This window comes from Catharus ustulatus, chromosome 2 (genome assembly GCF_009819885.2).
Source record: "Catharus ustulatus isolate bCatUst1 chromosome 2, bCatUst1.pri.v2, whole genome shotgun sequence".
Classification (NCBI taxonomy): Eukaryota; Metazoa; Chordata; class Aves; order Passeriformes; family Turdidae; genus Catharus; species Catharus ustulatus.
This window is the reverse complement of record NC_046222.1, coordinates 47,956,825-47,982,885: the sequence shown is the minus strand read 5'-3', so window position 1 is coordinate 47,982,885 and position 26,061 is coordinate 47,956,825. Positions and strand designations below refer to the sequence as shown.

The 26,061-nt window shown below is 39.4% G+C and overlaps 2 protein-coding genes across 4 annotated transcripts in view; one reads left to right on the top strand and one right to left on the bottom strand.

Moving 5' to 3' along the window:
* The window catches only part of IFT88 (intraflagellar transport 88), a 44,437-nt gene extending 24,698 nt beyond the window's left edge, over nucleotides 1–19,739 (bottom strand). Inside the window, exons 1-16 of one of the 3 annotated variants that reach the window (XM_033052022.2) lie at nucleotides 19,456–19,739; nucleotides 18,575–18,668; nucleotides 17,513–17,575; nucleotides 17,331–17,387; nucleotides 15,827–15,880; nucleotides 15,400–15,463; nucleotides 15,253–15,322; nucleotides 14,165–14,255; nucleotides 13,014–13,118; nucleotides 10,815–10,917; nucleotides 10,053–10,167; nucleotides 9,723–9,954; nucleotides 8,120–8,190; nucleotides 7,349–7,435; nucleotides 4,744–4,843; nucleotides 574–660 (exon numbers count right to left, since the gene is read on the bottom strand). In XM_033052022.2, the coding sequence (XP_032907913.1) occupies nucleotides 574–660; nucleotides 4,744–4,843; nucleotides 7,349–7,435; nucleotides 8,120–8,190; nucleotides 9,723–9,954; nucleotides 10,053–10,167; nucleotides 10,815–10,917; nucleotides 13,014–13,118; nucleotides 14,165–14,255; nucleotides 15,253–15,322; nucleotides 15,400–15,463; nucleotides 15,827–15,880; nucleotides 17,331–17,387; nucleotides 17,513–17,575; nucleotides 18,575–18,664 (1,389 nt within the window). In that variant the 5' untranslated portion in view covers nucleotides 18,665–18,668; nucleotides 19,456–19,739. Of the gene's footprint in view, nucleotides 1–573; nucleotides 661–4,743; nucleotides 4,844–7,348; nucleotides 7,436–8,119; nucleotides 8,191–9,722; nucleotides 9,955–10,052; nucleotides 10,168–10,814; nucleotides 10,918–13,013; nucleotides 13,119–14,164; nucleotides 14,256–15,252; nucleotides 15,323–15,399; nucleotides 15,464–15,826; nucleotides 15,881–17,330; nucleotides 17,388–17,512; nucleotides 17,576–18,574; nucleotides 18,669–19,312; nucleotides 19,432–19,455 lie in introns of those variants that run through there. The other 2 variants (XM_033052021.2, XM_033052023.2) reach the window with 2 other exon arrangements.
* A 4,595-nt stretch (nucleotides 19,740–24,334) lies between these two features.
* The window catches only part of CRYL1 (crystallin lambda 1), a 53,707-nt gene continuing 51,980 nt past the window's right edge, over nucleotides 24,335–26,061 (top strand). Inside the window, exon 1 of the mRNA XM_033052810.2 lies at nucleotides 24,335–24,451. Within this exon, the coding sequence (XP_032908701.1) occupies nucleotides 24,420–24,451 (32 nt within the window). The 5' untranslated portion in view covers nucleotides 24,335–24,419. The remainder of the gene's footprint in view (nucleotides 24,452–26,061) is intronic.

The window sequence follows — 26,061 nt, the reverse complement described above, 5'->3', positions numbered from 1 at the left end:
TGTGGCCTCTTACAGGAGTTTCAGAGGATTGAGGATGAAAAACAACCCCACTATTCTGTCCTAAAATATTTCTTCTATATTTGCATAAGGTAGATCATCGCTTTCAAGTTGCAGGTAAAACTTGAGACACGTCTTGCCACTCTGCCCCATTCAGTTTGCAAGCTTTCTTTGTTGTAATAAAGTAGCATTTATTAAAAAAAAATTTAAAAATTCAAAACCCATACCTTACAAACTTCATACACAAACACACCTGGCTAAGCTATGTATTTCACATGTTCCTGAATTTCAGCCAGGGTCCCCAGGGCCAATATTTTAAATCCAGCCACTGAGCTTCTGCACAAATCCAGCTGTAGGCATGTTTCTGTGGCCTGGGGCTCAATCTCACTCTTCTTCCCATCAATAGTACACAAAGGGATCTGATACAAATGTCAACTGGTGTTGCAGAATAACTACTCTAAGGTGCAGTTTCCTCTTGTTTACAGTGATTATTTAGGTAGACACAAAAATTGCTACAAAAATACAGAGGTTGCTACATAAACTGCATTTTAAAACTAGTTTTGTTGAAGCACTTACCAAATAATAAAGGAATGAAAGGTTTGTTGCAGCTGCACTCTTTACTCTGCTATCCTTTTTTTCAAACATTTTCAAAGTCTCCAGTGCCTAGAAATAATTTGGAAACAACTTGCTTCACACTGAAGCAAAGTTATTCAAAAATCCTTTCAGAAAGCATTGATAAACATCACAGTAACAAACAGCTGAAATTATCAACTCATATACTCACACATATGATAATTACTAGAGCTTGTATCACACACTTGTGAGCACGTACACACAAAAGTGTATCTGTATTTATACAATATTAACTTTCATCACAAAATTTCAATAATATTGGCTATTTACTACCTATCCAAAATTCAGATTAGATAAGGTCACTCTGAACTACAGGTATCTGACAGGTACATACATAACACAATGTTAGATGATTTGCTTTTAATCTAGTCCACTAATAAAAATTCTCATACCTATTTTTCTAGTTCTTTAAGTGAACACAAATGAATTGATATAAAACACTTATTAAAAAGCAAAAAAAAGAACACACTACATTAAAAAAATACACACCACAGAGTAGAACTGGATTTCAATGCCTCTTTGTTTTGTGTATTAAGATGATGACAATCGTCTAAGTTTAGGAAGTACTCAAATGTGAAGTCTGAAGCCAGAAGATTTTTTAAAAAACTTTAACATGAAAACTGAATTTCATAAAGTTCAAAATAAAGATGTTTACAAACAAAAAAAAGATCATACTTATAGCAAGTAAACTACAAAAATCCCTCTGATATAAAAGGCAGCCTCTTCATTGACTATGGAATAACATTTGTAACTGCAGATTAAATTATTAAATAAATCTGTGTCCCTTATGTTAAATATTTATATTAACAACACAAACTGTTAGAATATCACAGTGAGCCCAGTTCCATCATCTATTACAATACAGATGTGGCAACCACAATTTAACCATCAACATTAGCAATTCAAATGTTTCCTTCCTCCTTTCCATGAAATCTTTAAGCTGCTATTTACATATCAAAGCAAAGGAATGATACTATATGCCAAATGCCAAACAAACATAAAGAGAAGTTTCAATTGTCTGTCATACATAGTTTTCACAGTTAGTCTATACAAAAAACACAACTGTATTAATGATGCACAAAACAACAAAATATATACAGTTAAATGTAATTCAAGAAAAGCATTTCAAAAGTTAGGCTCCAGATTTTGTGGTCTTAGAAATATAAGAATTGTAATTACAATACTTTTAAACTTCATATATATATTTATATATATATATATATATATATATATTTGTGACTTTCTCTAAATATAGAAGGATGCTAAATATTTCCAGATGTACCACTACTATATCCTATATCCGAGGTACTCCAAAGCAAAGATTTGCTTCTTCATGGAATTAACTTCTGGTGATTTTAGAGCTTTACTTACTTTCTGAAAAGCTATTTCTGATTGTATGTGATTTATTTACCTTTGCTTTTACTGCTAAATGGCACCTTGGATGATAATGACTCTGAATTCAATTCATTTACTGGCAAATTATGTTGAGGGTCTCTTGAATCATTTCAGCAATTATGAAAATCCATAGGCAATATTCCTTTTGTCCTTGTAAAGTAGCACTAGATCATCAGTTACATTTAAAGATTTCTAAAGAACTTCTAAACTTTTAATCCCAACAGTAACAATTACTGGGGTTCAACAATCAAAATGCAGATTATCCAAACTATTAGTTGTGACTTGCTTCCAGTGTATCCAAATTATTTGCTTATAGAAGTTGAACTTCAAAGCAGCTTGTCTGGCTCTAGCAGGATGTGCCAGAGATGTTAAGAAGATGCATGGTTAACCTGCAGAATTTGTTTTAAAATTAATTTTCAAAGTTTTTCTTTGATATAAAAAAAAAATAAAAATATTTTACACAATAAACATAACATGGTAATTTTCCCTTGAATCTTATATTTTATATGCAAGGACTGTTTTTAAATAATATATTCATTATGATGAACCCATATGTAAGCCCATTGTTGCAACAGGAGAAACAAAAAAAAGCCACAAAAAAACCCCCACCATAAAACTTCAGCCTTGGAACTGAGTATTTCAAAAAGCTTCTATTCTTGTCATTCAGTCACAGGTGTGTTGAGCAGTTGAGGAGTTAGGAAGTATATGAACAACAGACAGACAGGATGAATGCAATTGTCAGCTGCAGTTTTATTAGAACAAAATAAATACAAAGATGCTCTGCAATCACCATTCTGCAGCCCCACTCTACTGTTAAGTGGCTCCAGTGCAGGTTAAAGGTCTTCTGTCACATAATCCAAGTAAAAAAAGGTTCTTCTCCCCTTATTCCTAACTTCCAACACACTTCCCTCTCTCTCTATTGGAAGTACTTCACAAACATCACCAACAACCTCTGCATGTCATTTTACCTCTGAGAACTGATTTTCATTTTTTTAACCTATACTGAACACTAACGGTAAATCACAAAAAATTACCATTGAAACAATAAATTCTCGAGCTCATATGACTTTTCACCTACCTGTAAGACTCTCATTCTTCAAAAGCTATCATCACTAAAGCTACCAGATTTGCCCAAAACTTTGCAAACACTCAAACTGCTTCCTGATCTCAGAAAAGGTTTCAATGTGCTGGTTTTGGCTGAGATAGTTAATTCTTTTCATAAAAACTTGCATGGGGCTCTGTTTTGTGTTTGTACTGGGAACTTTTGATAACACAGTTACAGCTAAGCAGGGCTCACAAAAAGCCAAGGGCTTTTCCGCCCTTCACCCCACCAGCAAGTGGACTGGGGGTGCACAAGGAACTGGGACAGGACACAGCCATGACAGCCAGCCCCAGCTGATCAAAGGAATGTCCCAGACCATAAGGTGTCAAGCCCAGTGTATAAAGCTGAGGGAAGAAGTAGGAAGAGGAGATGTTTGGAGCGATGCTGTTTGTCTCTCCAAGACACTATTATGCATGGTGGAGCCCTGCTCTCCTGGGGATGGCTGAACACCTGCTTGCCCATGACAAGTGGTGAATGAATTCCTTGGTTTCACTCAGCTTGTGTGCACAGCTTTTGCTTTACCTACTATACTGTCTTTATCTTAGCCCATGAGTTTTCTCCCCTGTACTCTTCTGATTCTATCCCCCATCCCAGCAGGGCAGGGAGCGAGTGAGTAAATGAGTGAGTGGTGCTTAGCTGCCAGCTGGGGTTAAACCACAACAGTCAGACACACAGGATAATACAGAATAACTCTCTTGCTGTACCTACAGGGAAGGAAAAGAGGACAAGACAGATGGGAAGAGTAAGAGCTGCTAAGAAAACCAGAAAAGCTTAAATATGAGAAGTAAAAGCAGGCTGAAGTTAAGCGTGTGGCTGTGTGCATCCCTCCAATATGTGGGAATGTGAATGACCTTAGAAGATGACAGGTATCCACAGCTTCTGCTCCAATTTTGCTGCATATGTTCTCCATGCACAGCTGGGGATTGCTCTAGTCCTTCTAATTTATCAAGTGTTCCTATCACTGAATGTACTGGCCAGTGCATCTTAGAAGAAAACCCATCAAATCCTGTCAGATATCTAACCTGGTTTTTGCTCAGATGAAGTTTTTTTCTAACCCACATTCCAAACCAAGCCTTGTATGTAATGGAATGACAGAGGAGCCTACTAAAGTATAAGGATAATTTTTAGTATTTTAGGGAATGCTGTAGTATGTGGGGAATGGCAAGAATACCAGAGCATAAATGGTAACTATACATAGCAGGTGCAGCTGCATGTATTCTGGTACTACAATGAACCTAATTGAGAGAAAGACTAAGCTCCTATTAATGAAAGCACCCCCAGGCTGATTAGCAACAGGCTTTCTAGGCTCTATTGACTGTGTTGACCTCACTTCCATTAACTGCAATGACAGCTTGGACACCCAGTGAAAAAAAACTACACTTAGGTGCTTCGATTTTGAAATATACTGCATTCACGCTAACTTCCATGGCAGAAATTTCATTTAGATAAAACTTGTCTCTTGCCAGTGTTTTTATAAACTTACTTTACTGATCAGCATAAAAATAATTATTGTTTGCATAAATCACATTTTCCTTTGCCAAAAAATATGCTGTGGCTAACAAAGGTGTCTTTGCAAATACAGTATTAAAAAGTACTAATGTGAAAAGTTACTATACCTGGTTAAAATTCTGTTGCCTTAGGTAAGTAGTGGCTTTGTTTATTTCCAGATCATTGGCTAACTCTACATAGTGGGAAGCTTTCACTGCATCAACACACCTGCAACAGAAAGTAAGCCATGAAGGTAAACAAAATGCATCTGTGCAAATGCCTACAAGTTAAATATTTTTTTCAGATAATTTACTTTCCAAACTGAATTTAATTAACTAATCTTTCTTCACAGTGGCAAAGAGTACTCTGATTAAAAATACTTGTACGAATATTTCAGTCCTCTAACCTACCCTAATTACCTGTGGTTTTTTTAAGTCAGCTGCCTAGATATCACTTTATTGCTGAGCAATACTTTATGTCAAAAATAATTTTTCAAGCCATTTTCTTTAGCTACATTCTATAATGTGGCTTTTCAAATTTCATCTCCTGATGCATATATTACCAAACCTATAAAAATATTAGTGAACAATGCCAGAGACTACAGACTTTGTCCCCGAGCTACATAATAATAAAATCATAATAATAAGTCTCTTCCTGGTCATCCCCAACTATTTGTGGCTTAGAGTCTTCTGCAAAAAGAGTGCAGAACAGAAGGCAGCAGACAGCTCAGATGTTCACTCACAGACACCGTCTTCCACAGTTTGGTGTGATCTACTTCCAGCTGCCTGAGAATTTTAAGTAAGGCTTTTACTTATTGTATGTGTATCCTGTTCTCTCAAGCACTCGGAAAATAGGCATAGTAAATCAACAACTTGTGGGATACTTCCTTAACCCCTTCCACTATTTTTTTAACTGGTGGAAAGCCACCTTCTTTCCTTTTAATTGTTGGCTATTTTGCCAACAGAAGTTTAATTCAACAAACTGCCTGCTGTTATAATTGGTTTGGCACGTGGACAGGCATTTAGAAAAATGTCTTTTATGTTACAGGAAAAGTTGTAATAAAAATTGGTAATTTCTTCTTTTATTGCGGATGTCTTTGCAACCTCAAAAAAGGATTTTCAACTGTTAGTTTTAACATCTTTTAACCATAAAATGCAGTGAGATGTAACAATCCAACTCTTCTTTATGCAATATGATAGAATAGTCCCAATATTATGTCACATTTTAAGTAAGAAATTACGAACTCTGAAGAATATTTTTCCCCCCTTTATTTCTCTAAATAAAATTAATTTGATTGAAAATACATTTAATACTCAGAGGACGCATAATAAAGTTTATAATTAGAAAAACTAAGCTCAAGCTGCCAGTTAAACTTCTTCATTGGGCTTAAATATCTCAGCATAAAATGACAGAGCAAATCTGTCCTGATACACAAAAAACAATCCCACAGTTCTCAGCAAAAGCTGTTCAATTAGCCAGAACAGATTTGAGAATGTATTACTCCATGACAAGTATTCTGTGGATAGCAATACAAAAACTGAGTATCTGACAATCTTTTCTAGTTTTTCTGAACATAAAACAAGACACAGAGCTAACAAATCTGATTTGCTCATGCTAACAAATTAGAAAACAACAACCTAATTTTTCACAAGAGGACATATTATTTAAGTCCTGATGATTCAGAATGGCAGAAGTAGGGAAATTGTAAGATTATGATTATTACTAAACCATCAAACACCACCTTGTGGACTCTAGCAGACAATACATGTTTGTGTGAGAGATTGTTTTCTATTAGTAGAAACAGCTTTCCTAGTGAATTATAATTATAGGACCTGCAAAATTTGAGAATAATCCTAACAGGCCATAAACTCCAGGCAAAGGACAGTCCTCTTTTCCCATCAAACATTATTCATTATCCAAACTCTAACATACATGTTAGTAATATTGTGCCTTCAATACATAACATTCATTTGCATACATATTATTTTCCAATGCTATTAAAATACAAAAAACATCAAAGTAAGCACTTATAATAAAAAAAATGAAAATAAATTTTGGAAAAGTTATGCTATCAATTTTTATACTGTCATTATAGGAAGTGTGTCTAATTAAATTTGTTTTAAAAAGAGTATTCTGCTGCAGAAAATACCACAGAAAGCAAAAGCTAAGCTGTACATTGAAAAATAAAGTCCAACTGTGTGAGTAGCCTATCTCTCTGCACACTTTTATAGAAATGGTAGATTAAGTTTATATTTATAAACATGTAGTGCATAAATGAAATTCAAACAAACCTTTCTTAAAATTTAGGTACCAGTGTTTTATATAATGACTCTATGAAGTGATCAAACTTCTTAAGCACCCCAAGTGTTTATTATGCTATCTTCAACCTTAAAGACTAGCAGTCACTGCCTTCCATATAGCGTTTGTCTGCTGAGACTTTTAAAAGCTTTTCCATTTTGAAATTGAATTTTCAAATTCAATTGAACTATTTGTGTGAATTCAGAACACTACAAAATGTGTAATTAAGAGCTGACTTTTGATGATAAGTTACTTTTTAATACAGAACACACTCTAATGCTTTATTAGGAGGCAAACTGAAAATAGCCTGGTTGCTGTGTATGAGATGCACAGAGAACTGTTGTTTCCCAGGCTGCTTCCATCTGTGAACTGGTTTCATAATCAGCACAAGAGTTGAAATAGTTTAGTCAAAAAGAAGCCCCAATTGACTCTTACCAGTCATAGCCTACTGCAAAAGATGTCTCGATTGCAGGTGCAATGAGTTTAGCAGCTGTCATGATGTATTCCTCTGCCAAGGACTTCCTAAAGGAAAAAAACCCACAAAAACACATTACAAAAATATGAAATAAATTCTTCACTGTCTGGGTGGTGAGGCACTGGAACAGGTTGCCCAGATAAGCTGTGGATGCCCCATCCCTGGAAGCATGGAAGGCCAGGTTGGATGGGGCTCTGAGCAACCTAATCTAGAGAAAAGTGTCCCTGCTCATGGCAGGGGGGCTGGAACCAGATCATCTCTAAAGTTCCTTCCAAACCAAACCATTCTATACTTAAATACAATTCTATGTCATCATTTCAATAAAATGTATAGAAAAAAACAAACCAAAATCTGTTCTGGCTTCTTCCTGCACTCAGTACAAATCTCAGAAATCAACGTAACCAGCTCCCCACTACCATTACTCCCCTGTATCTTGATCAAGGTAATATTTTTTTCTGTTTTCCTTTCACTGCACACTAGTTGCATTTTTTTTTAAACTCAAGTTTTGCAAGTTTTAAGTAGTGTACCATGTAACATTTGGGGTAGATATTCTACTTCAGGGCAGCACACTAAACTGAGTGATCCAACCAGTTCCTCTGAGCATGTTCTTTCCTAAGAATTGGAAGGACACTTCTGTAACAAGAGCTGTGGACAGGTGACAAGACTGACAATCCTTCCAGGTGTTAAAAATCAAGGCACCAAAGTCAAGAAAGAACAGAGTACACCATTACCTCTCACGTTCTATTTGACTTAAACTGTCGTTTTTAATGGCTTCAATAAGTAGATTCGTATGTAGATCCTCCTGGAGGGGGGCAAAACAACTGCAAATTATACCAGCATACAAACATTTTAATTATTTTATAGACAATATGACTGCAAACATAAATTGATGTAAAATATATAGGCTATAATGTCACTTACTTTCCACATTGGAAAAAGCTAGCTTCAGTTTAAAGTAGTTTTCTAACTGTATACTCTCAAATTTGGCATTACAACTACTTCAATACTGTTTTTCCACTTGTGTGTTGTCACAGCTCACATCAAGGCTGTTAACAGATGTAGCTCATGTCATGTGTATCAGACCAGGAAGGCTGAGAATATTCTCATGCTTAAAAATAAGTATTTGCTGAACCGCTGTGGTATTCAGCAGGTGAGGACTTGTGCTACCTCCTCATTACAATAACTTGCGTGATCATCTTATGGTTTCTATCACGCATCTCTGTTAGCGCTAAAAGAAGTTATGCAGGGTGTGCAAAGTGGCCACCTCTTCCTCGTTTCTTGGGGACAGATCACAGATCCGTCAAAATCTGATCTTTATACAAAACAAAGACCAGAAGGAAATTGTGATCTTTTCTCTGACCTCTTCATAAGAATACAGAGAACTTGGAATGTCTATTAAAACCACAGTTTGCCTACCCTTAGAAATAACTTCTTCAGTCTCAAGGCTTTCTTCCAATAAATGATCTTACATAGTCCTAAATTAATTTAGAGGCTTAATAATCCTGACGCTTATATAATTTCTAATATAAGAAATTATATAAAATGGATTAAAATATATATGTAGGTATCAATAAAGATATCTGTTTGCTTCATACATTAGACTTCATTTCCTTATGCTATGACAATAGGAAACAGCTACTCATAAGCTGCAAACAGTTTAAAGATAAGTTACATATTTGATCTTTAGGACTGAAAGATTTGCATCACTGAAAAAAAGACTGGTGGGAGAAGATAAAATGCTTGATCTTTCTATAGAGGATTTTTCTAAGAGGGACTGTAAACCTATTAACTATTTTTTCCTCTCTGTAGCATCATGGAAAGTCAAAGAAAGTCCAGTTTCCAGCAAAGTCTAATGAACTAAAATAACATCTGTGAGTGTTACTATAGTTTTCTTCTGTAAAACAACATTACAGTATCACAAGTTTTATTAGCACTCACTTGAGGAAACTTGTATAAATGCACTCATTGTTTAGCCCCCTTTATTCTACCTTATAAATATTTTATTAAAATTTTATATAAACGAAGATGGTAAAGTAGTAAGTGAGCTATGTAAGTAAGCCCAAATGAATTTCAACAAAATCATTACAAAGACAATCTTGTGGTGTGGGTTTTATGCACATCATCTCTTTCGAGGAAAAAAAGATTTAAATGTTCTCTCATTATTTTACACATCCAAGCAGTATTACCACACTAAATTCATGTCGGTAAAAAAGTTATTTCAGGTATTTAAATACAGATCAACTTCCATATTCAGTACAGTCCAAGCATTCAGTATCTCTCCCTCTTTCTCCTGATGCACTATATAAAGACACGGTTTAGTTTTTTAAAACTTACATTTAATGAAATGTATTTTTCTTCATAATTCACTTCCAAGGGAACTTCGATGAGGTTTTTGAAGGCTTTCTTCATTTGCTCACCATTTCCAATAGCAAAGTAACATAGGATCAGGTTGAAGCCTGCCTTCAGGTTTGGTGATATGCTCATTATTTCTTCAAATGAAGAAATGGCATCAACATATTGGCCAGTTTTAATAAACGCAACTCCAATATTTTCCATTATTTTTATCCTAAGTAAGAAGTCAGGTTTAGATTATATTTTTAACTACTAAATCATACTGTATCCAAAACTTGTATTTCATTATCATGCCTCCTAGAGGAAACTCACCTCATCTGTTTGTGGGAACTAGTAATCTGGTCTAGAGCCATACGGTAGAATTTGATAGCTTTGGAATAGTTCCGTTGTTTTAAATATATATTTCCCATATTTACCTTCAGTACGCCTATGAAAAAGAGTCAATGAGTTACAACATTTTAAAAGTGTTTCAAAGTAACAGAGTAGAACTTCTTAATAAATTTGTCTTCATTATAACATAGCAACGTCCCTTTAAAGCACCACTGCACAGAACTGCCTTCTATGAATTTAACTCAAGAGAAGATGAGAAAACATAAAGTACTGATGAAACCTAGAACAGAACTATCATGTAAGATGCATTCTGATTTTGAATTGAGGGATGAAATGGAGATTATTTATAGTGCTCTCCAGGAAGACAGCTGCAAATAAGCACCTCGGAAAAAAACACTCTGTAGGCGTCTCAGATATATGCAAAATACTAAAAGAAGCTTTCAGGAGGGAAAGGTCAAGTCAAAAGAGAAAAAATTAGTACTAGAGAAGACCACATAGCATGTGTGGCATGAGAAAATTATGTATTTGTCTTTATGTTTAGCTTAGTCTGTGGAAGAAAAGACTTCATAAGTCAGTATAATTAATTTAATGTGGTTTGTCTCTCCAAGTCAGACACTATATCTGTCAACCACTCAGAGTGGCAGACCCGAGGGCTGATTTCTCTGAGTATCAGCACCATGCAGATGCAGTCCTCACTTTGAATGCCTGATTACCAGTTTTAATCCACTTTGGGATACAACCTACCTCCATTGCTGAACATCTTATTCTTCACTATAACTTGGTAAGTAGTCAGCGCTTCAGCATACATTTCATTAGCAACATACTGACTGGCCAGATTGAGGAGAACCTATAAAAAATTGGAATTACAGGTACAAGAAAATATATTGTCCTCTCAACAGTAATAAACTTGAATTCATAGTGATAATTTCAAGTTACTTTTATCTTGGAACTAATGTCTTTACCACTAGGAAGCTTCCCATCTTCAATGTTCCTTTGTTCTTGCAAATCGATACAGAGGAAGCAAGTTTAAAAGCTACTTACTCTAGGTAATTATTTTATTTTTGTATATGAATTACTAGCATTCAAAGTTATGCTACATGGGCCTTAGACCTAAGTAAACACAGTGCTATAATGCAAGGTTATTAAAAAATATTAACACAAGATAATTCTCAGAAACTGTGTGTAATTTATGACTCCCAACATGTGGAAAATCATCCTAATTCCTGTGGTCACTCAGTTTAGAAGGGAAGAATTTTTCCAAACTGCTGTTTCACAACAGAAGTTGGTGTCAGGTAAAATAGTTCTGCATTTTTTCTACAGCCTTACTCTGACCTTCATGGTAAAATAAATTACCAGGTCTGCCTAATTCAATATTTTTATTGTTAATAATTGTCTCTACAGCACTACCTATGAATTTAAATACCCCTCAAGTATTTTTATGCATGTTGTACTGTACCTTTTTTTTTTTAAATTACAGTAATTTCACGAATACAAGCCGCACCAATTTGACCAAAAGTTTGGTGGAAACCCGGAAGTGCGGCTAATATTCGAGGGCGGCTAATACATTAACAAAATTCTAAAAGCTGCCAACACGGAAGTGAGAGCCCGCGGCAGCCCCAAGCCAAGCTGGAGCCCGGCCGGCCCCGGCTGAGGTGGGAAAGCCTGGCAGAGGCGGGGCCAGCAGTGTGGGGGGCAGGCGGCTGAGCCTGAGCCAGCAGGGCGGGGCAGGGGGGGCGGCAGAGCCCGGGCCAGCAGGGCGGGGAAGCCCGGGAGAACTGGGGCTAGCAGTGCAGGGGAGCATGGCAGAAGCAGGAAGGCCGGCGGGTGGGGCTGCCTGGCAGCGGGGGAAGCCCAGCATAATCGGGGCCAGCAGCGTGGGGGTGCCCGGCGGTGCGGGGGCCTACAGTGCCGGCCAGGGCGAGCAAACGCGGCGGTGGTGCAGACGGGAGGGGGCGGCCGGCGAGCCTGGTGGCGGCCGCCCCGCCAGCAGAGCCTGGCAGCGGCGGCAGCCCTGCCGGCGGGGCGAGCAAACATGGCGCGGGGCGGCCGGCATGCCTGGCAGCGGCGGCGGGGGCCGGCCCGCCGGCAGGGCGAGTAACCGCAGCAGCAGGGCGGCCGGCGTGCCTCACAGCGGCGGCGGCGGCCGGCCCGCTGGCAGGGCGAGCAAACCCGGCAGCGAGGCGGTGCTGACGGGAGAGGGGGGCCAGTGAGCCCGGCGGCGGCTGCAGCACCACCCGGCCGGCCCCGTCGGCAACCATGAGCGGGCCGAGCCTTCCTGGCCCCGCCCCGAGCCAGTAAAGCCCGCTATGCCGCGATCCTGTTACTAATTGGCCAATTTGTGAAAGCTGCGCACGGATTCTCGCTACGAACGAAAGTGCGGCTAATATTCGGGGTGCGGCTTATCTATTGACAAAGACAGCAACATTGTCGAGGCACCGGGGGTGCGGCTTATAGTCCGTGCGGCTTGTATTCGTGAAACTACTGTACTACTAGAAAACCAGAATGTAAATCTAGATACCTGCTTTAAGATTCAGGAGTATTACTATATCCTATTCCAGTAACACATTCTTGGTCACTTTATGATTCAATTTAAAGGCAGCATCTGATCTTTCCTGTTTTGTTTTCTCCTCTCAGCATATTACACTCTCTAGGCTATTTATTTCTGAAATACAGAGCCTGAATCTGCTATATTTTAATAAGCAGGTTTTACATGTGAGTAAACACCTGGAATACATATTCATGGAAATTGTTCTCAACTTAATGTAGACTATGTGGCTTCTCTGGTATTTGAGATTGCACGGGAATGGACTTGATTACATGAATGGATCTCCTCTGCCAGGAGCATTACAACACAGACACACACACTCTTCAGGAAACACTGACATTTCTGCTCAGGAGGTATTTTAGCAACATGTCAGTCACTTAGGATTTCTAAGCACTTACTGTGTAAGTGAGGTCTAAGTTGATGCTTTCTGGAGGAGTGATTTGTTCACGTTGTCTCAACAATTCTCTTTCCTGTCTTCCAGCCTCTTTTGCCCTGTCCAGAGCCTTAAACAAAATACAAGAATTTAATAACCTCTTGAATCTTACTAACTCAAGATGAAAATACATTCAAAACAAATATAAACAGAATATACTCATGTCTATTCTCTTTGGTTTACTGACTGCACCAAATGCCTGAAAAAGGCACTATAACTCACCAAAAAGTTTTAATTAGCAATAAGCAGACATACAGTTATCTAAGTCTGTGTAATTATGTACCCAGATATAATTCTCTGCAGATTGTTGTCAATATTCTTTGTACAAGTCATGCTTCAGGTCCAGCAGTCCTGTGGGCCTCCACAAGGGTGCAATGATTAAGAAAGTAATGGCTACTAGTCAAGGAGGCTATTTGGAAGCCAGTGATGAAAGAAGTACTTCAAGATACAGCTTGATTCCTAGTACTTATGATAGAAGGCAAATACAATTTGGCTGTTTTACAGATAATGAGCTCACTTTGATGATTTTTGCAGGAAAATGGATTTTCTGCTGGACTTGTCAGAAACAAACATCCTATAGGACCCTTGGAACTGTCTGATACAAGCTACATAAGAATAACCCTTTCACATCAGGGACATTTCTGCACCATACATGAGAGGCTCAGGAAAACAAAATACATTGGTTAATTAGCCACTACTCAGTGGTACAACAACGCTCCAGTATCCTCTTTAACAGAACAAATACATGCAAACTGACTGCTGGAAATAGTTCCTTATCCATGGTAACCTTTGATCATACCTAGTAACTGTTAAATGCTAGCTAGCCTGGGCCACAACTGTGCCAGTACAACTAATTCATCAGGCCCATCTGAAGAGGACAATGGACACAAGGGGAAGGGAATTTTTATAACACTGAAATCTTCACAAATATGCATGCCAGAAATACAGCTCTTACCTTTTTTTTTCAGCAAAGCAAGGTATCACTAGACTAGAAGAGTCTTAGTAAATTTAGAATTAAAATGAGTTTCATAATTTTAAAGATTTGACCACAAGTAATTTTGAAACATCTATCTATACAAATTACAGCAGAAATGAAGTGAAATTCAGAAAAACTACCAATTTCAAGTCTCCACAGCTATTGGCAATACAGCTTTCTTCAACCAAATCATTCACTTTTTTTTCCAACTGCCTCATCTTCTCTTCTAAACTAAAATTAAAAAAAAACAACAAAAGGATTAACACTAAAGTAATGTAACTGCAAACCCTAAGCTTTTACACATTATATTCTCAATAAAACAACACGATAACATATCACATGTCACAACTGAATGGTTTTCCCATCAAAGAAAGTATCTACAGAAGAAACTATCAAAAAACTACGCCTACAGAAGATTGTCCAAAGATATCACATTCACATTCTAAATTTGAGAACAGAGACCTAAGAAAACATAAATCCTCCTACAAGAACAGTACAGACAGGCAAATTTCACAAACCACATTTGTTTAGGAGCAGTAACAGCAAAACAACAGATGAGCTTTCATATCAAACACTAATGAAATTAAATACCACATTAAATGTAATTAAATGAACTTTCATTTGCCTATATAACTCAAAAGCATTGCTTGAAAACGCAGATTATAACAAAAAAGTTGTGGTTCTTATAGACGTTTTCTGCTGCTAAATAACCAAACATTTCAGCAGGATTCCCTATTCCTGTACAGCTACACTTGGGGAACAGAACTTTGGTATTGGAAAGCCCAATGATTTTCTGAGTGAACTCCCCAGCCTGCAAGTTCACACCAGCCTGCAAGTTTCAGCTCAAGTGCTAAGGTCGGAGTGAACAGGGAGAAAGAACAGGCAACTTCCCCCAAGTTATTCCCAAAGAGCTGCAAGAATCATGGTATTCCTTGCCTGTCACACACACTTTCATGGTCCTGCACAGTTCTGCGTAGGTATCAAAGCATTCATGTGAGAACAGCTAAATCCAGGCTGCTGAGCTAGTCAGAACCAGGAATCACTGAAATCAGATGTTCATGAAAGTCAGCCAACCACATGCACAAATGTTCGTGGCATTATTCCACCAAGTTCAGAGTTTGGCCCCTCAAGGTTTTTGTAACTGCCTGGACCTTCTTAAACTCTGTGTATGGTTGGTTTTCTGCCACTGTCAATGCTTTGAAGGAATGTAATGCAGAACTGAACAAACCTGTCTGAAGTTTTCTTTTCCAGAGGTGAAGCAGGACCTTTTGCTTGGCCAAGAGGATCAAATGAAGAACCTGAAAAATTAACAGAGTACTGAAAAAGTGTAAAACAACATTTCCCTGTGGCAGCTGGTGATTTCTACGAACCATACCTCTCACAGCTGCTTTAGTGTAACCTGCAGCTTGCACTGCTGTCATTGGTCGAGAAACCCCATCCTCAAATAAAGAAGAAGATAGTTCAAAATAATCTCACTAAAAATTATGTTGTAGACAATACAGACATAATTTTGTATTTCCATATATAATTTTTATATATTCTATATATATTATTTTAATGACATATTGTTCATTGCATGTCAGTAAGTGTTATAAAGTACAACACTGTTACTGCTTCCAAATCTGTGCTCAAATAAAACACACATCACTACCCTTATGCTTTCTGACAGTACTATGTTCAAAAAAGGACAAGTTAAAAGTGTAGTAATTTGTATTAATTCTATGAACTTCTAAATACTCGTATCTAACACTTACCAGAAAAATTTATTGTTCCAAATGAATATAAAATATTGGAAATTTTACCTGTAAAGCTCCTGTCATGGGTCTTCCCATAGATGAAGTTAAAGTTGTCTTTGACTACAAAAATAAGTAAGTTGTTTGAAATTGTCATTCACGAAGCATAAGAAGCCCTATGCATGGTCTTCTCAACGCTAAATTTTAGAAGTTGAGCTAACTCTTACATAAATTCATAGCAAAGTTCCCATTTATGTTACTCATATGCAATATACTGACAGTGCCTGGCAGACTTAAAGATGTTGAATAATTCAGTTAGCACAAATTCACAGTAAATGTTTTTTATGTATTTGGATACTTCCATCAGCTCTTCTTAAAAGAAGTACATAGACAATTATCTGAGGCAGCATACTTTCCTTTATTAAATTATTGAAATTGCTACCTTGAAATTGAAGAAGTAATTCACACAAAATACTTCGGTAAAATTCTGTACAGTGCTGATAAAATCTGTCACTGTATTAATCTCTTAAGTTATATTTTCATGCAGATTTATTTTATCAATACATCTAAGTACAATAATTTCACGACTATAAGGCACACCGGATTATAAGGCGCACCTCTGGGAGTTGGCAAATTTCGCAACTTCGTACATTATATGAGGCGCACTGGACTATAAGGCGCACCCTATTTTTGCAGTGAGGAGCTGCGCCGCACGCAACAAAGTAACGAATTACAGGCAGGTGCTCAATTTGCAAACATTTTTCACAGATTGGTGTAGCCTTTAAACATAGCCCCAGGCGCCCTCCCCATGCCGCGTGCCCCGGCACTCCCGCCCACCCCTGGCACCGGCTGGCACGGCTCACAGCTCCCACCACGCGGCCGTGCTGTGTCCCGGCATCCCCCTGGCTCATGGCCGCACCGCGTCTCCCCGCTTCTCCCCGGCCGGCAGCCACGCCGCGTCCCAGCATGCCCCCGCCCGGCAGCCGCGGCTCCCGCAATTCCCGGCTCCCCCCATGCAGCCACAGCTCCCACGGGTCCCAGCTCAGCTCACGGCTTGCACTTCCTTGTTGGTAAATTTCCAAACTTTGTCCATATATAAGGCGCATCCGGACTAGAAGGCGCACTTCCGGGTTTGGGCCAAAATTTTAGTCAAAAGGGTGCACCTTATAGTCGTGAAATTACAGTATACCAAAGAACACAACCTGATTTTCCTGATTCAGCTAGAAATGTTTCAGAGCCCATATTCTTCAAGACTTGATTTCACCATAACTTCCAGAAAACTTTCCCAACCCCAAATAACAACCTATTCAGCTCCCCCTGCAAGTGAATCCAATTAATACCTTGGACTCTAATGCCTTATGCAGTACAGAAGTTTTGCAGCATGGTTCAGGAGAAAAGAAATACAAGCAGTAAACCATGTCTTGACCAAGTGAATTAAAACTAATGAATAGATGCAGTTCACTGGAATGAAATTCTTAATTTAGAAGGGCTCACTTTGTGCATGGAATTAAAGGGTACATTTATATTTTGTAAATTACATTTTCATTAAGGATACAACAGAACAAAAACCTACACCAAATCCAGTAGCTAGAGGTCTTGGACTTGATGTACCAGGAATTTTGGCTGTCACCTGGGTGGGGAAAAAAAAGAACCAAACAAAAAAACCCCCCGTCAATTAAAACCTGTATGTGTCAATTATTAATGTTTCCACATAGTAAGATCTACATTAATGCAAAGTGTTTTAAAGGTACTTACAGGGGGTCTTCTTCCATGACTTGTTCTTGCTGCCTGTTGAAAAGCTACATCATTTTCTAAATCCTAAGGAAAACAGAAAAAAACAAAAACAACCCAACAAAATATTAACCCTTTAAAATGACAACACCCAACCTCACAATTCCACAACCTTCAGACTACTGAAAGTAGATTGGTAAAAAATCAATAATTCTTCAGAAAGTACTTGAAGATAACTGAACAACAGGATTTACTCACAACAAACTACAATTATATTATTTGTCTATCTTTTTTTGTATTTTAGATTAGGAAATGTAAAAACTTATTTTCTAAAACCACAGAGGAAGCAGAGCTTAAATAAAATACAACATGAAATATAATGTAACATAAAATATAACATTAATTTCTTTTTCCTCCAAATGCCTATTACTTATGCTGTTTCTGAATTTTGACATTAACAACTGTAACGCAAGACACTAAAACATCTCATGTCTCTGAGGTCCTGCAGCAATGAATTGGGCACTGGGATTTCACACAAGATGCCAAGTCTTGCTAGTAGGTTTGGACCAAATAACACCACTGTTGTCCCAACTCCACCACACCAGCAGACCAAAAGTGGTCTGGAGGGTTACTTTAAGACACCCCGGATGTTCTACCCAATTGCACAGAGACCTGCAGGATTCCATTCTACTGTGAGCTCCTCCAGCAGCAGCACAGCAGGAAATTAATGACCTATTGACCACTCAGGAGCCTCTTTTGTCAGAAAACTTGCTGCTGCACACAGCCTGGGAAACACCACACTGAATGTGCCTACAAATAATTATGAGTTTATACTTTAAAAATTCTAACCATTAAGCATCTTAGATCTGTTGAGATCTGCACGAGTGTTTAGTTGGAATAGAAAGCTATTGAAGAATTAACTATTCAAGAAGGTCCCTGAGAAACTTCAGATGTTTCTTGCTAAATAATGTAAATTTCACTTCAAAGCAGTTGTAAACTTGTATGTTATTGCACTTATAAATTCTTGTCTTACTTTTAAGTTAAAATTCTATGTATGGGAAAGGTGGGAAGCAGCAAATATTTTACCTCTGTGTCAAACATGGGATTATAATCATTGTAGCCAGAATAGAGATCATCTTCATTATTCTCAGGAGCTGGATGCACATTTTGCATCATTTTTCTGTGAAACATTTAACATGCCAAATGTTATCTGGGTGGCTTTAAATAAATATTTTAAAATGCAAAATATAAATAGTAGTAGTTTGTTTAGTCATAAAAACTAGGACTTGCCTATAAACAATATTAAATAGCATCATTTCATTTTTATTAATTATTTTTGTTTATTAATTATTCATTATTGCTCATTTTTATTTTTGTTTATACTTAATTCCTGTTATGAAAATTGCTTAAGATATTTATCATTAAAACAAAATGATAACAAGTAACTGCATTACTACTTCTAGAAGGGTATCTTTCCACTGTCAGTTAACTCATGTTTAAGACAATATTTTTAAATATTCTCAAGTTCGTCTTTACAGGCCAACTGTAGTAGTAAGTCTAATGAAAAGTATTTCAACTTGCTTTGAACCTTTCCTTTCCTTTCCTTTCCCTTTCCTTTCCTTTTCCTTCTGCATTCTAACATCAACACAGCTACAGTTACAAAGGCATTTCAATTAAAACGGGTTTTAAAAGTTAGCATTAAAGAGGCCCGCGCTCCAAAGTCTTTCTCCACCAATACTTTTATATATTCCAATATGTATATTATATTTATATTATTATTACATTATTTATATTTATATACACCAATATTTTTATTTATTCCACCTGTCTAATACGGTGCGTTCACCTGGTGGCCTTTCCCTCACGGAGGGCAGACACTAAGGGTGTGTCACTGTGCCTGGCTACCTGTTTCCATAAAAACCTCAAGAAGGCAACATTTGCGTTCATGGATAACATGAAGTACATGCCCTTCAGCAAGTAAGCTCAGCCAGGACGGAGCGCACGGTTCCTCTGCAGCGGCAGCGGGAGGATGACCAAGATGAGGATGATAAAGAAGATGGGGAGGTTGAGAAGGATGCTCCCCGTCGCTTCCCGGCCGTGCCCCGCGGCCGTGCCGCTCCCGGCGGGGGTTCCTTCAGCGGGGTCCCGGCGAAGTGCCCCGTAGCGGGGGCGGCTCAAGGCACGGGCAGCACTCCCGCCCTCAGCTCGGCCCGCTCGGCGCTCGGGGCCGGGCGGTGTTGCCCGGGACACGGCGGCGCTCCCCGCATGCACCGCGGCCGGGCGGGGCGAGCCGCGGGCGGGGCGTGCGCTGCCCCGGGTAGGCGGTGCTGCCGTGAGGGGCGGGCGGTGCTGCCGTGAGGGGCGGGCGGTGCGGCCGTGAGGGGCGGGCGGTGCGGCCGTGAGGGGCGGGCTGGGCCTCGGGGCTCGGGGGAGCCGCTCTGCTGTCTCCTGCGAAGGGAGCGACGGGAAAGCGCTGTCAAACGCCTGGGCACACGCTTCTTTTCCAATCCAGTAGCTATACATAACGTCAGCATTTCTTCCAATGAGCTGAGAAACCTTCATTTTAAAAAATCTCTAATGTCTTATAAAAAGACGATTCTCCCTGCCATCTTTACTGCTTTCTCTTGGTGTTTTGGAAACCCTGACAAGTGTTTTGATTTGCCCACGGCAAATCATTATACTCTAGAGAAAGTTTCCTATGCCTAAATACAAAACAGAATAGAGAAGGGATCTCTGAACACACCTACAGTGTTTTTGACAGAGAAAACATTTCATGAGACTAATTGAAACCCCACTGCCTTATGCCAATAGCATAAGAAAGCTGCAAAGACGATATACAGCGAAGTCAGAACACCCTTTTTAGGGTCAGGGTTTGTGCGCATTATGCAATGTCAGGATCTTCTGCTGCTCACCTTTCAGCCTCAAAGTCCTTTCTGAAGAGATAAGTGCAGAGGATATGAATGAAAGGTCTTTCTACTCTGGCTCCCAACAAGAGAAACAAAGATAACATAAGGAATTATTAAGATATTATCACTTGCTGCATTAACCTGTTCACATTCCATGCATGAACCACTTTCCCACATAAATTTGAGACCGGAGACCTTTGGACATGAGAATCTTCATACCTGAATTTTCTGGAGTACAAGTAGTTTGCAGAATAACAGACTTGGGGTGGGAAAAGTTTTCAGCTGCAATACTTGTCACAAACCATAAACTTCAGCATAAGAAATATATACACATTTTTAGCCCCTCTTTTCCTGCCTGTGACTGATCATATATAATTGAACCTGTGGTTTTTAGATTCTTCTCATTTTCCCCAGATGCATTAATATGTACCTGAGCGATAGGTAGATTGTGTGGTAAGAGACCTAGCTCTGCTATCCAGCTTGTCTGTACTGAGGACCTGGGCATACCAGTGCTTCAGCCCAAATATCTAGAGCAGTGAAAAGAAGGCACTGTGTCAAGGAGGTAGTGCACCTAGTTTGTAAATGAGGTGGTGCCAAGGCAGCCCTGGAATCTGACTATGTTCCTATTGCCAAACTTCCTTACCTTCCAAAATTGGGTGTATACACTCAGATTTAAGTGGCCCCTGGCCTGTATGGACTCTGACATATCCAGGCCCAGTCCTGAGACCTTGCATTCCAGCTGCTACTTTTGACTTACCCAGTCTCAATGACTTTGTTCATGTTTCTAAGAGCTGTGTCAATCAACAGGGTTGTTTTTTTTTCTGGTGCTGTGAAGTATAGATACACCTCAATACATGAAGATTTCACACAAACACTCAAAATCTCAGGATCCTTTGTGGCAACACAGGGCCTTTAAGACATCCTCTAACAAGATGATGCTACAATAAGAAACACTGTAATGGTATAAGATGATGTAATTGTCTTTATTGGCTAAATCTAGAGGGCAACCTAGAAAGTGAAATTGCCCCCACCAAAAAAAAAAAAAAAAAAAAAAAAAAAAGTATATTTAGTATACAGTCCAAGTAGCATTGTATGCTTTACATTCCTGATAATTTTGATTGGATTAAACCATGACTGTCACTAAATGCCCTCTGACTGGCATCAAGTTACATACTTGTGCAGCTGAAGTAAACTGCTAATCTGATGTTTTCCTTCAGTCACTATTCAAGATATCAAGTACCTGATCCAGTGAATTCAGTGAAAATTTAGAACAGATTAAAGAGACCATGAAGCTATACTCTAAAATAGGAATTTATTTGCTTTTCAATACATGGTGTTTCTGTCTTTTTCCAGTGGTAGCTTTGTAAATAAGGACTCAGACAAACTGTTCCAGGACCTACTAATTTGGGTTCAGGGGTTACTGGCCATGGTCTGCCTATTATAATTGCTATTAGTATGTACCTTTTATAATTGCTATTAGTATGTACCTTTTATAATTGCTGTTAGTGTGTACCTTTTATAATCACTGTTAGTGTGTACCTTTTATAATTGCTGTTAGCGTATACCTTACCCTTGCTCTGCCAGTTGAACTGTTCATCTGATCAAGCACTAACTGGTGTTTTTCTGAATTGTAATTCTCCCACTGTAATCTTTTAAAAAGCAATTTTCTAGTACTGAAATCTGGACTAACTAGGTTTATGGGATTTCCTGCTATCATGCAGAAACCATTCAAGTAGCTCGACTGCCACAAACAGTGAAGCTGCATTTAACTGCTCCTTGGGGAACTAATGCAACATACATTTTGAAAACAAAATGAATGGAAGAACTTCATTATGAATGATACATATGTTACACATAATGTATATAAAACCATAGAATATGTGAATTGGAAAGGATCCACAAGGATCATCAAAGTCCAGCTCCTGGCCCTGCACAGGACACCCCAAGGATCACACCATGTGCCTTTCTGTGTTGTTCCAGATCTTGTAGTTTGGGTTTAAAATGCATTTGCAACAGGAAAATCGTCTTCTTAACAGGTATTTTTACTACTGAACCAAATAATTCTATCTAGATTTGCTGAATTGTGCTTTAATAGTATCTAATAGTACTTTTCCACTGTTTACTTTCTTATCCCTTCAGATTACTTCTTTAAGAATCAGCACTTTAACAATTGGTAGTATTTTTAACAATATTGGTAGTATTTGCATCAGGCCATCTGCACTTTGAAAATCCACCCAAATTAACAGCACAAACTACTAACAATAATTGAAATTATAGATTTAACTATAACATCAGTTCAATATAACCGCTAGTTATAACACAGTATGCAAATCATTAGTTAGAACTCTATGGAACAGCAATAAAGTTATTAATTAAAACTATCTTTTTAGGGAGTTATACTTCATGAACCTTTAGGAATGTAGTAGCAACAGTCCATAGTCCATTACCAAATAAATGTACTTTCTGATTGCTCTGGCGAACAAGTGATATATTAAACAGATCTAATACTTAACCAATGTGAACTATGCCTCTGTTTTTATTCCACACTAAAAGCTTGGGGTAGAACTCTCTGTATTTTACCATTCCTTTATTTTCTCCAAGAGGGAATTCACATCTCCTTCATATTCCATGTCCCCATAGCTCAGAGTTAGAGAGAGTTATTTCCCCTTGCTTGTTACACAACCCTTTTATATCATCCTGCTTCTCTCCAGCAGTAAATTCACTCCTCTGTGGCCAGTAGCGGATTTCAGCTCCACTTACGGGGCAGCAGAGGAGCACACTCCACAGAAAGAAACTAAACACATAGAGGGATCAGCTGTGCAGCTCCCAACACAAGTCAAATCTGCCTCTATGCCTATTTGGCATTGAAGAAAGAATACATATGCTGGCGAGTGCTTATTTGCTCCACTTGGGCCTCTCCTGCTGCCTGTACAAGCCTTACTTTTCATTCCTTAATGGAGCCCAAATCCTTTCACCATGTTATTGGTTGGTTATGGTTTTTGATGTTTCCAGGCTAACAGCACCTTCTGTCCTTCCCATGTGAATTGCAGAAGAGAGAGGAGAATCACTGTCCCTAACTTGTGGAGAGTGCAAGAACTGGGCCTAGAACTCTTATGCTGTTACACAAAAATTAAACTTCTACTTTGTTTTTTAAATAATAATTTTTCCCTTGACTTACACTTCTCAGAATTTAATGATCTATATTTTCCTTTCTTCTTGCAAACTTCTCTCTCCTCTTTTGATTTAGTTTGGACTTATCTGTGTGTCTGATCATTGCAAGTGCTGGGGAGTATAGCTGCATACCCTAATTTTGATTAAGTAATGCAGAGCTATGGGGCTTTGTCACTGATAGACAGATACTACTAATAATAAAAACAACAAAAACAATACCACCACTACCAATAATAATATAGTTCAGATTTCATTGCCATTGATTTGATTTTCTGTTCACTCCCAGAACTAAAATTCCCTGTAACAGCTGTGATTAGCTCTCAAACCCTGAATTGAGCTTTTAATTCCCTGAATCCATTTGTAGATCTGCAATGGCCTATTGCTGATGACAAGGTATAAATACACATCTCAGGAGGTCAAAGACTATTAAAATATCTGAGAAGTGCTTCTAAATGGAAGCGATGGTGAAGTTTTTCTGAAGACCATTTTTCTCAAGCCCAGGCAAAATTACACTTATGTTCTAGGAACTTAAAAGTATTTATTGGATATATTAAGAGCACATTAATATAATCTTCGATATTAAGTAAGCATTTTAAGTGTTAGGTTTTCTCTCTGTGCCGGGGGAGCGTCGGGGGCGGGACCCGGGGACTGTGGGCGTGGGAGCCGCTCCGGCCCTTCCCCGGTCTCGGTCCCGCCCCGGCCCTTCCCCGGCCCCGGCCCCGGGGAGGTGCTGGCCACGGAGCCAATGGGCGGCCGTGACATGGCGGGACCGGCGGGCGGGGCGGACCCGCACAGGGCAGAGGTGGCTGATCCCGCTGCCCATCCCGCATCTCCCGGTCGCGGCCCCCGCAGCCATGGAGCCCTCGCAGGTTGCCATCATCGGCAGGTAAAGCCTCTCGCCGCCCGCGGGCGGGGGCAGCGCTCCGGGAGGAGGTGCCAGCCCGGCGCGGCTCCTGTGGGACGGATGCCGGCGGAATGCGGAGGGGCTCGGGCGCCGTCTCCTGGCTCGGCCCGGCCCGCGGGGAGGGGGTTTGGGGACTCAGTGTCGTGCCCTGCCTCAGCTGTCCGCACTGCTGCAGCCGTCGGATGTGTCAGCGAGGTGCTGGCTCGGGACAGGCGCTGGGTTTTGCCCAGCTCCTGGGCGCGCTGCTGCTGGATCTCGGGAAGTGGGGGATGCACCTGCTTGGCTCTACTCAGAGTGCCTTTGTTTAAGCCCCTGACAGCTCTGTGCTACTTTAAAGCAAACGGCAAACAAACATCTTTAGCAAAGTAAGTCACCCTTTAGGTCTGAAGGAGTGCTGTCCCTTTTCATTGCAATGCCTTGTGTGTGTGTAAGTGCGAGAGGAGTGGAGAAATCCAAGCACACTTAACGTCAGCTATGTCGGCAAACTCCTACAGTCTTAGACACTCTTGAAATAATATTGACTTGCCACAAAAGTCAACAGTATTTCTGGCTTGCGTGGGAATACGTTGTTTCATCCTCTCACTGAGCTGAACCCAAAGTTCTTTACTTGGGCAAGAGTCTGGAGGGAAGAGAAAATAGGTGCCAGATAGTGACAGCCCCTGTGCACCGCTGTACCTTGGTGCTGCAAGTGTGGGCTGCAGCAAACTCAATACAAGACTGCCTGAAGCCTCAGGATGGGAGTTTCGGTGCTGCTGTGTGACACGGACCGAGCTGGCTCCTACTGCTGGTACTCACGGAAATTTTACACTGTAAAATACACTGTAGGTGTGTCTGGAGGGTCAGGAGGGTTGGGCTCTTGCCTGCTGTGGCTTCCTGCAGAAGCTGTGTGAGCAGATCTGCTTGTTAATATCCCTGTGCCAAAATGATAGAGTTCAAAGCATCAAAAAGCACTGTCTTGGGGTCAAATATGCTAACATCAGGCTGTAACGATGCTGTCATGCACAATGCAGTAACGGTGCAAGCCTGATACCTACACTGCTTTGTGTGCTCTGTGGCTCAAAAGGAAAACCCCACAATCCTAAAAACCTGTATTAAAATGAAAGAAATTGTTTTTAGGATAATTTAATTTACAAGTGCAATTTAGAGAGGTTATGCTACTTTGTAAAGATGCTGGTAACTCAGATTGAAGTGATTGAAATACTTTTATAATATAAATAATGCTTTTATATTACAAATACTCATTAGCCAGGAGGCTACAATAGCTAACAAACCTTGACCATACCTATTCTGTAAGACTGTTTTGTTGCTTGCCTCAGAATTGATGAACTCTGGGCTTACTACAGAGAAGTTGTTTCTTTTTACTTTATAATGGTAGGTTTTGAGTGAGACCTTACTGTCTGATTAACAACACTAAATGCACTTTTTTTTTGGTGCCAGTTATTTCCACTGATTCCTGCTATTTTCTAAAACTTCCTGTTTTGATCCTTTTTTTGAAATATATAGTTAAACCAAAGGCTGAGCATGTTCCTGTTTTTTTCTTCCTTCTTTTCTCATCTGCACTATTACTTTATCTCTGACTTTTGCTCCCCTTT